General features: G+C 41.4%; 2 protein-coding genes across 6 annotated transcripts in view; one reads left to right on the plus strand and one right to left on the minus strand.

Annotated features, from left to right (window-relative positions):
- Positions 1-1,987, plus strand: part of entpd1 (ectonucleoside triphosphate diphosphohydrolase 1) — a 36,383-nt gene extending 34,396 nt beyond the window's left edge. For all 5 annotated transcript variants that reach the window (XM_033611467.2, XM_078163529.1, XM_033611468.2 and 2 more), the window contains one exon: positions 1,377-1,987. In XM_033611467.2, the coding sequence (XP_033467358.1) occupies positions 1,377-1,583 (207 nt within the window). In that variant the 3' untranslated portion in view covers positions 1,584-1,987. The remainder of the gene's footprint in view (positions 1-1,376) is intronic.
- LOC117247712 (potassium channel subfamily K member 1-like) lies at positions 1,977-13,460 on the minus strand. Its single transcript, XM_033612329.2, has 3 exons — positions 12,911-13,460; positions 9,819-10,223; positions 1,977-7,205 (listed from the first exon to the last, which is right to left on the minus strand). Exons 1-3 carry the CDS (start codon positions 13,260-13,262, stop codon positions 6,916-6,918), a joined length of 1,047 nt encoding a protein of 348 aa, XP_033468220.1. The 5' UTR covers positions 13,263-13,460; the 3' UTR covers positions 1,977-6,915.
- Positions 13,461-15,753: the final 2,293 nt, after the last annotated feature.

Here is a 15,753-nt window from a genome sequence, read left to right on the forward strand (position 1 = left end):
TTTTTTAACGTGCAATATGCGATGGGGTGGTTGCCTGGCAACAATAAAAAGGCACAGCACAGAAGTGTTTTTTTTTTACTAGCGGCAAGCCAGTGCGGTATGCCTTGCATTTTACAACCTGCAAAACACTTCCTGTGTGATGGGAGCCTTCAAGTCTTCTGCAGCGGCCCAGGTTTGATTCTGACCTGTGGCCCTTTACGTGTCATCCCTCCCGTCTCTCTCCCACCTGTCCTGTCTGTCTTAGCAGTCCTATCAATAAAAACAAAAATTCTTAAAATAACAACAGTACAGGAATGTTGTGGTGCTCAAAATTCTAACCATACCAGCATTAGTCTAGATAGGTAGTTAGCAACCTTAACTGTAAAATAAGAAGCCAGTATGCGATTCCTTAACTCTGTTGACATGGTTTTCAACTAGCCTTTATACTGTACTTCAACAGCATAATGGAATTTCTGAAATACAGTTAATAGCATTTGGTTTTGATGTGCCATCCCAAGATTTTCAGTGGCCCCATCTGGACAACCTTATGAAAATGTCAGGGGGCATCACTGGTTGCATTTAAGCACGTTCTTTTATCATCTCCTTTTAAAAAAATCAGTTAGGAACACTTAAGTCAAAGAAAACTTTATTTCCATTTGCAGTATTATATTTGGCAGTATGGCTCTGTTCTGGGGCCCCTCTGCCTTTCCTCTGGTCTATGCAGAAAGCCTCTTCCATACGCCTACATGGAAAGCATAAGGTGGAGAGAGCACACCTCTCTGCCCTTCCACATGCAAACAAGGAAAGCCTGAGGCAGAGAGAGCAAACCTCCCTGCCCTTCCATGCGGCTATATGGAAAGCCTAAGGCAGGGAGAGCAGCAGCAAAGACCCGCCAGGAACAAAACAGAGCAGCATCAATGACAAACAGAAATGCCATTGATAACTCAGACACAGCATGAAAAGGAGGAGCTGGGGTGGAGGCTGGTTGCAAAGCAGCTTGCAGAGGAAGCAGCAACAGTAGGCAGGCCAGAGCAGTTTAAATAGGGCACCCTGAATGAGATTCGCTGATTGGTTGCATAGAAAGGAATCATATGATCTATCAGCTGACTCCCTTCCATCAATCAGCTGCTCCATCAGTTGATTGGGCTGTTTGAGATCAGCTGATGTAGCTGGGATGTGAGCTGAGCTTGACATCGTGTCCTGCCTGAACTAACGCTATGCTCAGTTTATGGCTTTTGGTTTTGGTGTGCCACCCCAAGATCTTCAGTGGCTCCATCTGGACGAGCCTGTGAAAAATTTCTGGGGGTGTCACTGGTTGTGTTTACAGTATGAATACCTCTAAGTTGTTCGGGCCTGTACTTCATGTATGATCTTTCCTTCTTGTGTTTTGTGTCCAGATTAAAGGCAGCGACGCAGGCTGGACGCTGGGCTACATGTTAAATCTGACCAATATGATTCCAGCTGAGGCTCCTGACTCTCCCCCTCTGCCCCACGCCGGCTACGTCTCCATAGTCACCCTCATGGCAATACTGCTCTTCATCCTCTTCCTCGTCAGCCTGCGCCCTCTCTGGCCCCGCTGCTCCAAACAGCCTCAGATCGTATAAACACACACTCACACAGATGTATATATAAGCGTCTGCGAGGGAGGAAATGTCTGTGAGGGCTATTCGGCCAGTTTGTGAATAAGATAGTCAACTTTACACTTTCCAGATTTTGTGGGGAGGTGAAAGGTCAACGTCTGCTGCACATCAACAGTCCTGCAGCTCATGTGGATTCAAGGACATTTCAGAAGGACAAATACTTTCTCCACTCTCTCTAAGAAGGGAGTTTTGCTTCTCCGGTTGAAGGACAGTTTCTGTGTTTGCGTGTCAGTGTGTGTGTGTGTGCGTGTGTGTGGATTCGAATGCGTGCTTGAGTGTGTGTACCCACGTCAGTCTGCATGTATGTGTCTTGAATTATGATGTGAATATGATAATGTATAAATAAAATAACCCAAGTTTATATAAAATGTTATATTGGCTTGTCATTTTTACATTTGTAGAAAATATAATAAGTTAGAAAATGTTTATTGTTGCTTGTTTATTTACACTTTACCCACAATGCTAAGTGGATTTTATAAAAACAACCTTTACAGAGTTTAGCCCTTCATTAAAACCCAAAAACCAGAAAAATGACAATGAAAACAGCAGGAAAATCATCTTTGTAGAGGTTATTTCCTTTGATTTTTGTGATTTGAAGCTATTTTTAAGGAGAGACACCCCAGGTCAATGGATTAAAGCTTTTAACATACAGGTAACACTATTAAAAATATGCAAATAAGGTATATCTAATAAAATATGTGCTGATTTGCATCCATTTCCAGAATAAAAATGTGAACATTGGATAAATTAAGGTTTGAAAATTTTGTTTCATTTTATCGGCACATTAGAGTCAAATGTTTTTACAGAGGAAAATTTACGTATCTGTTTTTTTTTATCACTCTATAAATCAGAAAATACTGTCAACAGCCATAAAAAATCCACTTTGCCATGTTTTAGGAATAAAATTTTATATGAATCAGGCTATGGATGATATATGAACAAACCCCTCTATAAAAACCTTCAGGATATAGACAGTCAGAAATAAAACTAAAGTTTGATGTCTTTAAGTGACACTGAAGTAAAGATTCTGATTCAGGGTATAAAAAAAATATTTCAAGAAAATGATAAATATAAAATATAAATATATGTACCGTAAAATGTCATGTATTTTTGAGACACTCCAGGTGAATGGAGATAACACCATGAAACTTCCACAGTTGGTCATTTATATTTATAAATTATATGTTTGTACTCAAGTTTTCTGGAATTTTATGTTTAAATATGCCAATAAGGAATTATCTAATAAAATATATGCTGATTTGCATCAGTTTCCAGAACAAAAAATGTGAACTTTGGATACATTAAGGTTCAAAATCTTCAGCCATAAAAATCCATTTTGCCATGTTTTTAGGAATGAAATGTTATATAAACCAGGCTATGAATAATATGACAAACGCCTCTGTTAAAACTAGGGCTGTCACTAACGATTATTTTCATTGTCGACTAATCTGTCAATTATTTCTTCGATTAGTTGACTAATCATTCCATTGAAAAACATGTTAAAATGTTGAAAAATGTCGGTCTGTCTCGCCCAAACCCCAAAATTACATCATCTAATGTCTTGTGTCACACTCACGCCAAAGGGTTTTAGTTCACTGTCACGGGAGAGTGTGTAAAGCTGCCAATAGAGTGTGCCAGTAAACCCAGAACTCCGTTAGCGCTTTTAGCACTTCCGGTTCTCGTCTAAAAGTCAATACATTTTTTGAATGGGATTTTGGTAAAATGCATCAAATAAGCTCTGTGGTTAACAAAAGCTTAAGCGAGTTTCAGGTTTTGTTCTACGACATAAAACACGTCAGTAAATACCCTACTTGTGAATTCTGAAGCTTTTACGTGTCGTAAAAAAGGCGGTTGCTAACAAGTTGCTCAATACGACTACAAACCCTGTCGGGGACATTAAACGTCATCACCCCCGAACAGGCGAGAGTGCTGGCAGTCTGCCATTACAGCTTCTTATTTAGCTTAAACAGTCCGATTTCCCCATTATACAATGTTTTAAAATAAAGCGGCCGAAATCAGTTGAAAGGTTAGTGGCGGTGACGTAAAGTCATACGACCGTGGAGTAGTCATGTAGTCCGTTAAAGCCTAACGTTAGCTTTTTACTTCTGGCGCTCGCATTTAAGCTTCAAATGTGGTATGAAAGGTGTTCATATGTGAAGATTATCTCGCTGAACAAAACCTGTAAGTATCATAAACTTGTGTTAGCCACAGAACTTATTTTCTGACATAATCTAAAACACAATGCAAAAATCACATTCACTTTCTCTTCCGGGAACTAGCGCGATGCTAAACTTCCGGGTTTTGACGTCAGCCCTGGCACACTCTATATCTGAACGTAAAAAGCTGCAGTAAGAGAATTTTGGGGTACTTTTATAGTACTTTTCTATGAAAAATGACTCAAACCGATTAGTCGACTACTAAAATAGTCACCGATTATTTTAATAGTCAATTAGTCATCGATTAGTTGACTAATCGTGGCAGCCCTAGTTAAAACCTTAAGGATATAGACAGAAATAAAACTAAAGTTTGGTCTATTTAAGTGATACTGAAGTGAAGATTTCTGGGTCAGGGTATGAGAAAAAATGTAAATGTAAAATATCATACATTTTAAAAACACTACAGGTGAACAGTGTAAAAGTTTAAACATTTAGATATCACCATGAAACTTCTTGTATTACAGGTTTTTAAAATGTTATGTTTAAATATGCAAATACAGCATTATCTAACTAAATACACACGTTTTGCATACATTTCCAGAGCAGAAATCTGAACTTAAATAAAAGTTGTATAATAATGGTAAATAAAATATATTTAATTAATGTTCAACTAAAGCATGACTCGTAATGCTGTGTCATGACTTCCTGTTGCTCATCATTAACAAATGATTACGTCACTATGACATGATGTGAGCAGCCCACACTTATTAGATCATCAACTACGGAATGTTAATTCACAGTTACTTACATTAAATGATACACAACCATGTCAGCTGGATTACACTTATACTGAAGTTTATTTCAGAGCAGTGCATTTGCTCATCCTCTCTTAAAGCAGAACAGTACTTTTGTGTTACTTCATTTACAACCTATGGGGGGTAGAGCTTCAATCCACCCGTTAGGTTGCATATATGTATAAAGGGAGGAGATAGAGGCCACTGATATCAAGACAAGGAAGCTTCTCACAATGCATTGAGGGTTTCATCCCAAGTCAAGCACCCTGAGACACCTGTACACTAAGCGGAACGAGGGAGGCTGAGGACTGGTGAGCATCAGAGCCACTGTCCAGGACGAAACAACCAAGATCCAGGAATACATCAGGAAGATGGCCCCCAGAGATGAGCTGCTGAGTGAACGCCTCAGGCAGCAGAAACCTGTGAATGCAGAAGAGGAGGATGAACCAAGCCACTGCACGGCATGTACCACGGACAGATTGAAGAAGTGGCCAACATCAAGAAATCCCACCAGTGGCTGAAAAGGGCCAGACTGAAAGACAGAAGCACTAATCATGGCAGCACAGGAACAGCCACTTAGTAGGAAGCAGGGATCTGCCACAGCAGACAGGACCCCAGGTGCAGGCTGTGCAAAGATGCTCCTGAGACAGTTCAGCACATGGGACGTACATGGGACGCCATAACCAAGTGGCTGGCATCGTGTACAGGAGCATCTGCACTGAGTGTGGGCTGGAAGTCCCGAGGTCAGAATGGAAGACATCTCCTAAGGTGGTTGAGAATGACCGAGCTAAGATCCTGTGAGACTTCAGATTCAGACAACCTGGAGATGGCTGAGCAACCAGACATCGTGTTGAGCAATCCCAAGCGTCAGCAACATCAGGAAGAAGGAACTCAAGAAGCTCGGAAGATACCAAGGGCTGACAGAGGAGCTAGAAAAGGTGTGGGGGGTAAAGACAACAGTGGTGCCAGTGATAACTGGAGCTCTGGGGAAACTGGAAGAGCAGCTCCAGCAGAGTCCAGGTACAACATCTGAGGTCTCTGTCCAGAAGAGCACAGTCCTAGGACCAGCTAAGATATGGCGCAGATTTACGATAACAGGTTTGTTCTGCTTTCAGAGAGGCTGCACAATAGCATGGCCCTGGGATAAACTCTAATAGCAGCTAATTTAGTCTCATACAAATTCATGTATGAAGTAACATTGCTTAATGGCTGATCTATTAAGTGTGAACTGATCACATCAAGTCATAGTGACTTAATCATTTGTAAAGATGATGAAAAGGAACTCTTTAACATTACTCAAGTATTTGATTTGGAACCATAAAGGGAAAAAAAACACCTTAATGGGTATTTTGGACGTTTCTGACGTAACCTCAAAATTAGACCAGTGCCTGAAAAACAATTTTTGCCTGGGGTGTCTTGCCTGAAGCTGTTTTGCTAGCTTGTGCGTAAAATGGATAATAAAAACAACAACATGCTCCCTCACCCTAGCAATGACATATTCTTGCAAACTTATTATATTTTCAAGAAACACTCCCCTGAGCAGCAAGACAGAAGAACTCCCAGCAACGACAAACCTCCTGTAAAGCTTCCTTTTGTATGTAAAATGAAAGTGCTGCCCTCTGGTGGTCAAAGGCACACACTGCAGTATGAATACCCCAATGGAACACATTCAGAACACACTCTGACACATTTCTGCAGTAATTCCTCTCTCTATAAAGGCCATAGTGTTTAGTTTTAGTTGAAACTGTTTTAAGGTGGTGTTGATTCAACTGTATGGTTATTATGGAGGCTGCAGTTTCCCCACCCAGTTCATATTTTCTTCTTGGAATTGATGCACATGCTGCACAGTAGGCCAACTGATGACACACCTGATTCCCCTGCTGCTGCTTTCATGCTACTTCCAAGAAGGCAAATTTCCTATGCAAATCCCACCATAGATTATACAAAGTGCAAAGAGTGGGTGTGAAATCCTCTAGAGCAAACTGTGCCACTTCAGAATTACAGCATCAAGACTTTGGCAGGAAGTGTAACCTTGTGGGGTTTCCCTCCGTTCAGGGGCCCGGCCCTTCCTCTGTGTCACGGACCTAGCTCTTATCTGCAGGGAATGGAGCTACAGGGGAGAACAAGAAAACAATGCCATCCTGATAGTCTGTGGGTGGTTCCTGCTTTTATGCCACTAATGTCTGTTGGTGTTGGCAAAGGCAGAGAGACATTTTCAAAGGGATTAAGTAATTGTAGATATACACACAAGCGTGCTCAGGCTCCTTCATACACATTAGGCAAAGGTCAAAGCCGGTGTGTCCTGAGCAGCCATGAATGCAAATAAAATGTTTTCAGGATAGTTTGTCATCTCAGTTCCTTCACAGCAGACCCTGGTGCTTGGTAAGGCGTTGGTGACTTGCTGTCCTGCCGTAGGGACGCAGCCTGCTCTGACACAGACGGGATGACTGGTTGGTGAGCCGTCATGTGGTCCACAGGGTCGCTCAGCTGATCCCGGTCGATGATGTTGGCGGTCTCAGAGTCCAGCTCGCGAACTTTTTCACGGTAGAACCTCTGTCTCAAGCGTTTCATCTGGGGCAGCTCGCAGCACGTCTCCAGCACCACCAGGACGAAGACCAAGCCCAGCAGCAAGTAGACTGGGAGGGCAAACACACACACGCCATAATGAAACAAAGACCAGTGCAGTGTGACTAATAACATCAAATCAGGGTTTGGTGAATAAACAGAGGGTGTGTTCGCTAAGAGTCAGGCTTTGTTAAACCTTGCCTATCAGGAAAGCTAATGAGGTGAATGGAGGAAAACATAATGATCCTGTAATGAACATATTAAAACTATATTCAGACTTTGGGGGTTTTATGTTTTAAAGAAATAGTTAAAGGATCACGTGGTCCTCTATGGCAGTGGTTCTGTTGGATGGATTGTCATGAGATTGTGGTGATCTACTGACTTTACATCTAGCGCCATCATCAGGTCAAAATTTCAATCACTCCAGTATTTTGGTTTATGACCAAACTCCTGCAAAACCAACTACGCTCCATCAGCCTCAGCTGTACTCTGTGTTCAATGCTAATTAGCACATAGTTGTCTGTTTCTATGTGTCAGCCCTGTCATAGTCTGGCCCCCTTTCAGGGTGTACCCCGCCTCTCGCCCATTGACAGCTGGGATAGGCTCCAGTCCCCCTGCGACCCCTAACAGGATAAGCGGTTACAAAGAATGAATGTTATCGGAGTGTGTTAGCGTGGTAACGTTAGCATTTAGCTCACAGCTCTGCTTTGCCTCACTATGTTAAGAGAACACTGATTTATTGTCAATTTTCATACCATTGTATATGGTTTCACAGTATGTTGCTGCAGCTCTACTGGGTAGCCTTTTATATTTCAAGGACTTTATGTAGAACCCACCTAGGGTAGCACTGAAAATAGTCACTACATTACCCATAGATCTCTCTCCCACAGATCATGGTTTTAGTCAAACAAATTAGTCTGGGGCAGAGGGAACCAGCAGCCTTGGGAATTAATGAGGCTACCAAAATGTTGGGGCTGTACAAGCCATAACACTCTTGGTCCACAATGATGTAGGCCTAAATCACTTTTACTACCAGCCTTTACTATTTTAATGGTGCAGTAGGGTTGGGTTGGGAACCAAAACTCTGTTCCATATTGGAACCCAATACAAAATGCTTGGTACCCATTAAAAAAACAAAAAGACAAGAGTTTCAGCAAACATGTATTATTGTATGGCATTAAATGACGGTAAAGATATCAACTGTGGCAGAACACAGGTAAAATGAATTAATTCAACCTGGTCTCACTCCGAAGTCGTCGAAATCCGGCGCTTGGGCAGTAACTCACAGCATCAGACACTGACGAAAAAACTCTGTGGCGTCAGTTGGAATAGCGGCGGGACCAGAACAATTGTCAAGGTGGCTAAAGTCTGAGTAGAGCGGGCGGTAGGAGTGTATGGGTCCAACAAACACTTTATGACTTTAACCTGGGAGAGCGATTTTTGCATCTTGTAAGATTATAAAGCCAGACCCTGTTCATTTTTCCTAAACCTAACCATGTATTTTTGTTGTTGAAGGATAAAAACGGAAATATACGGTGTTGTACTGACGTAGTGCGTTTATTCTTAAAGAGACTGTCTGTAAATGTTAAATTTCCGGGCCCATGTCATTGGTCCGACAGCCCATTAGTCCGACAGTCTGCGGTGCTGAACGGCTCCCGGCGGGCGTATTTCTATCTTGATGGTGCGCCGCGACCGGCTCTGGGTCAGCTGGGAAAGGCTTGAGGCGAAGCAGGCTCACGGCTTATGTGTTTGTCACTTTCTTTTTCATTTTAACCTACACCATGATCTTTTCCTGACCCTAACCAAGTGGTTTTTGTGCCTAAACCTAACCAGACCTTAACCACAGGGCATCATGATGATTTTGGAACAACGGGACTTCGGAACAATGGGTTTAATATGGTCGGACCAATGGGCAGTTCCCAAATTTCCTGCAAAAACCAAAGAGTATTTTGTAAGAAGTCAATGCATGTAACAGGCAGAACTTGACACGGTGTCCCAGAACGTCAACAACCAACACAACCAGGGTACCTTACACGTCATATGTGGACGAGCAAAGCCCATGACCAAACGTCGATATGTGACGAGGTTGAAGTGAGAATGTGCTGATTAATTAAGGAGATTCCTGATAAGTCTACATTTAACAACACTATTTGAAACATGGGTAAGCGTTTGAATATTTAAGGTTGAGGATCTTTTAACGTACTTTCAACAATCATTGAAGAACTCTTTCATCTAAAAAAGGTTTTTCAGATGAAAAGGATTCTTAATGGAAAGCTTAGTCTCACAAAGAACCCTTGAAGAACATTTTCCTCATAAAAAGGATTTTTTAGAAGCAGATGGTTTTTTGTACAGCATCGGCCCCTAAGGAAGAACCCTTTGGGAGCCTTTATTTCTAAGAGCGTAGCATGGCTGTAGACGCTGTTGTTGTTTTTTCCCATGAAATACTGGATATGATTTTTCAGTGCCTCTAAAAATAAATCAGTAGAAACTTGGCAAGAAAAGTCACTTTTTGGCAGAACGGCTTACGACTGAATTCACAGACTTGTTTCGTATTGAAACAATGATGTGCGATTAAAAAATGCTTGATCTATTAAAACAATGTCTAAAATGATGCGTTAATGGCTTTCTATTTTTGGAGATAAAATACTTCCATCTGATGGCAGCACATTCAGCCACCTCCTCACCTGTGATGGCCAGCCTGTAGAGGTGTGGGTGTGGGTTTTCCTCTTTACTGTGGGTCTTTCCGGGGACATAATCCCCGAGGCCAATGGTCGTCAGACTGATGAAACAGAAATACAGAGACTCCAAAAAGTCCCACTCCTTCTCCAGGCTGACAAAGATCCACGCGGGGATGATGAGGAAGAGCAGGGTCATGATGAGGGTCAGGCAGATGGCATGTATGGTGGCTAGCTTCGATTTAGACATGGCCCATCGCCGGTGGAAATAGGCCACTGGACGCCGAGTCACCACGACCATGATCCTCTGCACCACAACAGTGAGGAAGAAGAGGGTGACGGGGATGCCGAACAGGGAGTAGAAGATACAGAAGGCCTTCCCTTCGTCTGAGAGAGGGACAGAGTGGCCATAACCTGGAAACACAATCAAACATGCAGCATAGCTTTAATCACAGACCCTGTAAAGCTCATCACACATAGCAATAACTAGACAGAATGAAGAAAGATGAAAGCGCATTCAACATATCTTCTTGTGAAAGACAAGTTTCATCCCATACTGACTAAATCTGAAATCTTAAAATAAAGGCGGTGGGTTTTAATTTGCTCCTTTTACCAGAACTAAAGATTAAACTGGAGCTTCAAGGGCATCAATACTCATCGAAACCCACAACAATTTCCCACCAACATCTCTAAATCTGCCTCTGATTACTGAATAACAAGTGGTGCAGCGGCTAAAGTCTGATAAGATCTTAGCATAGTCAATGTGAACTTTTAAATACCCTGAAATGTTACCAGACCATATACATTTAGTCCTTGACTTTCCCCTGATGTCATGCGATGACTTTTAGAGAACCTTTTTCTCGTTGCACGCTTTTTATGATCAGTCACGGGGGAATTACTGAACAGGTGCAGAGGCCCAAAGTGTCAGAGGTGCCCCCGGCTTTCACCTACAAAATGTCACTTGAAGAGACATGCACTGACCAGGGAGAGACCCAAAATGATATCAAAGAGACGCAAAACAACTATAAAAAGACTAAAAAAAATACCAAGACACACAAAATAGCTACAAAGACACAAATAGCAACTACAAACAGACACAAAACAACTTAATAGAGATGCAAAGCAACTAAAAAGATAAACAAAGTGACCACAAACATAAAATGACTACAAAGAGATGCAAAACATCTACAAACAGAGACAAAATAAAACAAAGTGACACAAAATGACAACAAAGAGACAAAAAAATCACTACAAAGAGACAGAAAATGACTAAAAGGGATGCAAAACAGCTACAAAGTGACACAAAATGACTAAAGAGATGCAAAACAACTGCAAAAAGATACAAAGCAACCATAGGGAGACACATAATAACCAGAAAGAGACACAACATGACTACAAAAAGATGTGAAACAAGTGCAGAGGGACACAAAAATAAACAAAGAGACACAAAATGACTACAAGGAAACTTAAAATGACTATGCAACAACTGCAAAGAGTCATGTAACAACTACAAGGAGAAAAAATAAAATAAAGAGACACAAAATGACTACAAAGAGATACAAAACAACTGCAAATAGTCACAAATATAAAACAAAGTGACATATAATGACCACAAAGAAACTTAAAATGACCACAAGGAGATAAAAAACAGCTGCGAAGAGACACAAAATATTTACAAAGACAGACAAAATAGCTGCAAAGAGACATAGAATGAATGCAAAGAGATGCAAAATGACCACAGAGGGACACAAAATGACTAAAAGAGATGCAAAACAGCTGCAAAGAGACACAAAGCAACCATAAGGAGACACAAAACAACCACAAAGAGACACAATATGACTACAAAGAGATGCAAATCAGCCACAAAGAGACAAAGCAACTACAAAGCGAGATAAAATGACCACAAAGAGACAGAAAATCACTACAAAGAGACAGGAAATGACTACAAAGGGATGCGAAACAGCTGCAAAGAGACACAGAACAACTACAAAGAGACACAAAATGACCACAGAGGGACACAAAATGACTAAAAGGGATGAGAAACAGCTGCAAAGAGACACAAAGCAACCATAAGGAGACACAAAATAACCACAAAGAGACACAACATGACTACAAAGAGATGCAAAACAGCTGCAAAGAGACAAAGCAACTACAATGAGACATAAAATAACCACAGAGAAACTTAAAATGACTACAAAGAGATGAAAAAACAGCTGCAAAAGAGACACATAGCAACTACAAGGAGACACAAAATGACTACAAAGAGATGCGAAACAAGTGCAGAGAGACACAAAATGACCACAGAAAAACTTAAAATGACTACAACGAGATAAAACAGCTGCAAAGAGATACAAAGCAACCATAAGGACACACAAAATAACCACAAAGAGACACAACATGACTACAAAGAAATGCAAAACAGCTGCAAAGAGACAAAGCAACTATAAGGAAACACAGAATGACTGAAAAAAATGCAAAACAGCTGCAAAGAGACAAAACAACTACAAGGAGACAATAAAACAAAGAGACACAAAATGACCACAAAGAAACACAATGACTATAAGGAGATACAAATAATAGTCTGGGCTATTAATTGAAGTTTTGCGGTATTTGATTTACTTAATCCCTCACTCCTCAAATATGTGTTTGGCATCTTTTTACATGAGTTGCACATCTGACCTTCACGTACAGACTGATTCAGGTGCAGATTCTGACACTGGAAGGCTTAAGGAGGAAGTTTATCTGTGCTCACCTTAAATCTGGTATCAGCCTGTGTACATAGGAGCAGCTAGGATTCAGTGACATCACAGCTTGTTCAAAAACCAATCATGGTCTAGTGTTCAGTTTATGTAAGAGTTTGGAAATCTGAAACTCTAAGTGAACAATGGAAGGAATCTTTTGTCTTTTGTTCTGCAGTTTAACTTTTGGAACGAACAAAGCATATAAGTTAAAAGAAGCTTATGAAACTTGTTCTGCTAGAAAAAACATGTAAGACATAATTATTGTTTACAGCAGAGTATTTTCATGTCTGGAGGCCATAAAAGACACTGGTTACAACACAGGAGTCTAACAGTTTCAACAACTGTCCAATTGGACCTCACCTGTGGTGGTCAGCACGGTGCTGGTGAAGAACAGGGAGGACACAAAGTCCCAGTTTCGGTCGGTGTCATTACCCAGCACGGACACTCCATAGTTATTGGCCTCCAGCGCGCGGATAAGCAGCTCCTCCAGGCGCGCGTCGGACACACAGGTGTTGTTGCTCAGGAAGTCCTGCCGAGCCGCCTTCAGCTCCTGGCGGAGCTCCTGCTCGTAGGGCAGCTCGATGGCGGAGAAGATCCCGGCGCCGATGATGAGGTAGAAGATGTACCCGACAACCAGCAGCGCAAAATTCAGCGCTGACCGGTGTCGCTCCACAAACCGAGCGCACCAGTCGTTGGCACAGCTGCGCACCATCACTCCAATTCCCAGGTAATGGTGTTTGATTTATAAACGAATTAGGCTTCAGTTAACTGCAGAAAATGACACCTCAGATAATTAGACAATAAACTGCTTTTAATAATGACTTCTATCTTCCCTACTCGGTGGATGGAGTCGTCTTCCTCATTCCTCATTCCTCATCTCATTGAAGCGGGTGGTGGTGACGTCACTCATTCACTGCACCAGGTGTGTGTGAGTGTGTGTGTGTCTTGCTGCACTTCCCTCTCCAACCGGTTCAACAGGTTTAGTGTTTTGAGTCATTACAAAGGATTTATTTTCCGTAAGGCGCAAGGTCAACTTTCATTGTAGACCCAGATTTACTACCGTCACAACTTTGGGATTTTTACACGGTTACACCAGACACACAATGAAAATGATGTAAGAGGCTGGAAAATAGAGCTGACGAGACAAGAACACTGAAATAAAATAATAAAAATGAACCGGTTAATTTTTTAAGGGGCATTGGCGTCATATTTCCCTGAAATATAGAGTTTCTATTTCAGGTCTTTCCAGAGGCGCAGCAGGAGGTGGCCTCTGGGGCTCCGGCCCTAAAGTTTTCTCAAAAGCCATAAATCTTTGAGGTTTTTACCTTCAACTTTGTGTCATTCAGATAATAATATGTGTGCATGATATTTACAGAGAAACCACTCTTTCCTTCCCCGATACTGCTTCCAACACCCAAACTTGCATATCGGCCAGAGTACCGATCCAATACAAGAACTAACCCTGTATGGACGTGAAGTGATCGCTATCATTGTTGTATGGCAGGCTCCAATTAAAGCACGTTCTCACTTCGGCCTCGTCACATATTGACGTTTTGGTCATGGGCTTTCCACGTCCAGATAACACGTCCAAGGTACCCTGGGTGTGTTGGTTGTTGACGTCCTGGGACGCTGTGTCAAGTTCTGCCTGTTACATGCATTGTCTTCTTTCAAGATACACTTCAGTTTTCACAGGAAATTTAACATTAACATACATTCTCTTTCAAAATAAATGCACTACGTCAGAACAACAGCGCAAATTGACTTTTTTTCTTTCCTGCAACAACTAACGCCCATGGTTGGGTTTAGGAAAAAAGAACTGGGCTTGGCTTTAGAGTCTTACAGGACACAAACACTGCTCTCATGGGTGAAAGTCGGTGTTTGTTGGACCGATCCTCCCCCACTCTCAACCCACCCTACTCGGACATAAGCCGCCTTAATTTTTGTTCTTGTCTCACCATGTGTCCCCCTGAAGCTGCCAAGCACTGTTAAACATAACAGCAACCAGCTACGTATCATGCCAACATTAAAGGACGCCTTTCCCATCAGTGTCTGACGACGCAAGTCACTGCCCAAGTGTCGGATTTCAATGACTTCAGAGTGAGACCGGGTTGTGTAATAAATTCCTCTTTGCTGCTCTAAAACAGTAGTTGCCGACAGCAACAAAGCTTGTATGTTCTGCGCACACATAAAAGGAAATACCCATCCATACCAGCAGATGGTCTTAGTCATTATAAAGGGGAAACCGGAAGACCGTCTTGATGCTCGTTAAGCAGGATTTATACTTGTGCGTCAGCTCTACGCAGACCCTACACTGTAGCCTACGCACATGGTCTATGCCAGTGAGAGCATTTATATTTGTGCGGTGGTGTGTCTGTGTCACTCTGCAGTTACTTCTCCAAAACACTAGATGGCTGTAGAGGTTTCTGTTAAGTGCTGCCAAGTTTAGTTGATTCCAAAACAACCAAAACACATTTTAAACATGGCTTAATAGAGACAATTTCAAACACAAGTACACAAAGCATTTGTTTTTTGCTGGACACATTTTCCCCACAAATACAACATGCTAATGTTATTAGCACCAGCCTTTGGCATTTTACATTGTATAAATTAGCCTAGCAGCTAGCAGACTTTTCCTCTTCTCATATAAAAGCAGGGACGAAAGCAACATTTAAAGGTAACGGTACATAATTCAGCGCCATTACAACTCACAAGATTCACCAACAAAATAACTGTCTTATACTTATTTTTTTATGCAAAAAGGATAGAAAATGCTGTTTTTAGTTTTCCTGCTTTTCTGTTTTCTATCAAATTAAACTGAATAACTTTGGGTTTTGGATGGACAAAACATGACATTTAAAGACATCGCCTTGGATTTTGAGAAACTGGAATGGACTTTTTTCAGAATATTTTTGACAATTTATAGACCATTGCTTAGTAAATAATCATCAGATTAATTAATTATGAACATAAGCATTAGTTATTGCTCTATTGTAGAATATTCAGATACAAAATGTATACTCTATTATTTATTTCCTTGGCTACTATCATGTTTTTCCCTAAGGAGGTACAAATTTTTAGGGATTCACTTATGTCAAATGGTTTGCAAAATAATGCATATAGCTGCTGTAAATGGGGAAAAAATGCTCCCAAACCCCTAATGTGTCAGCTGAGCCCTGAATATTTACAATGTCTGGTTCCGACCA

This window comes from Epinephelus lanceolatus, chromosome 21, assembly GCF_041903045.1.
Source record: "Epinephelus lanceolatus isolate andai-2023 chromosome 21, ASM4190304v1, whole genome shotgun sequence".
Lineage (NCBI taxonomy): Eukaryota > Metazoa > Chordata > Actinopteri > Perciformes > Serranidae > Epinephelus > Epinephelus lanceolatus.

Coding starts and splice junctions, on each gene's coding strand:
- LOC117247712 (XM_033612329.2), bottom strand. CDS start 13,262: ATGGTGCGCAGCTGTGCCAACGACTGGTGCGCTCGGTTTGTGGAGCGA. Junction 10,224..12,910: donor CACCGTGCTGACCACCACAG/GTGAGGTCCAAT, acceptor TTGTGTTTCCAG/GTTATGGCCACTCTGTCCCT. Junction 7,206..9,818: donor CTACAGGCTGGCCATCACAG/GTGAGGAGGTGG, acceptor TTGCCCTCCCAG/TCTACTTGCTGCTGGGCTTG.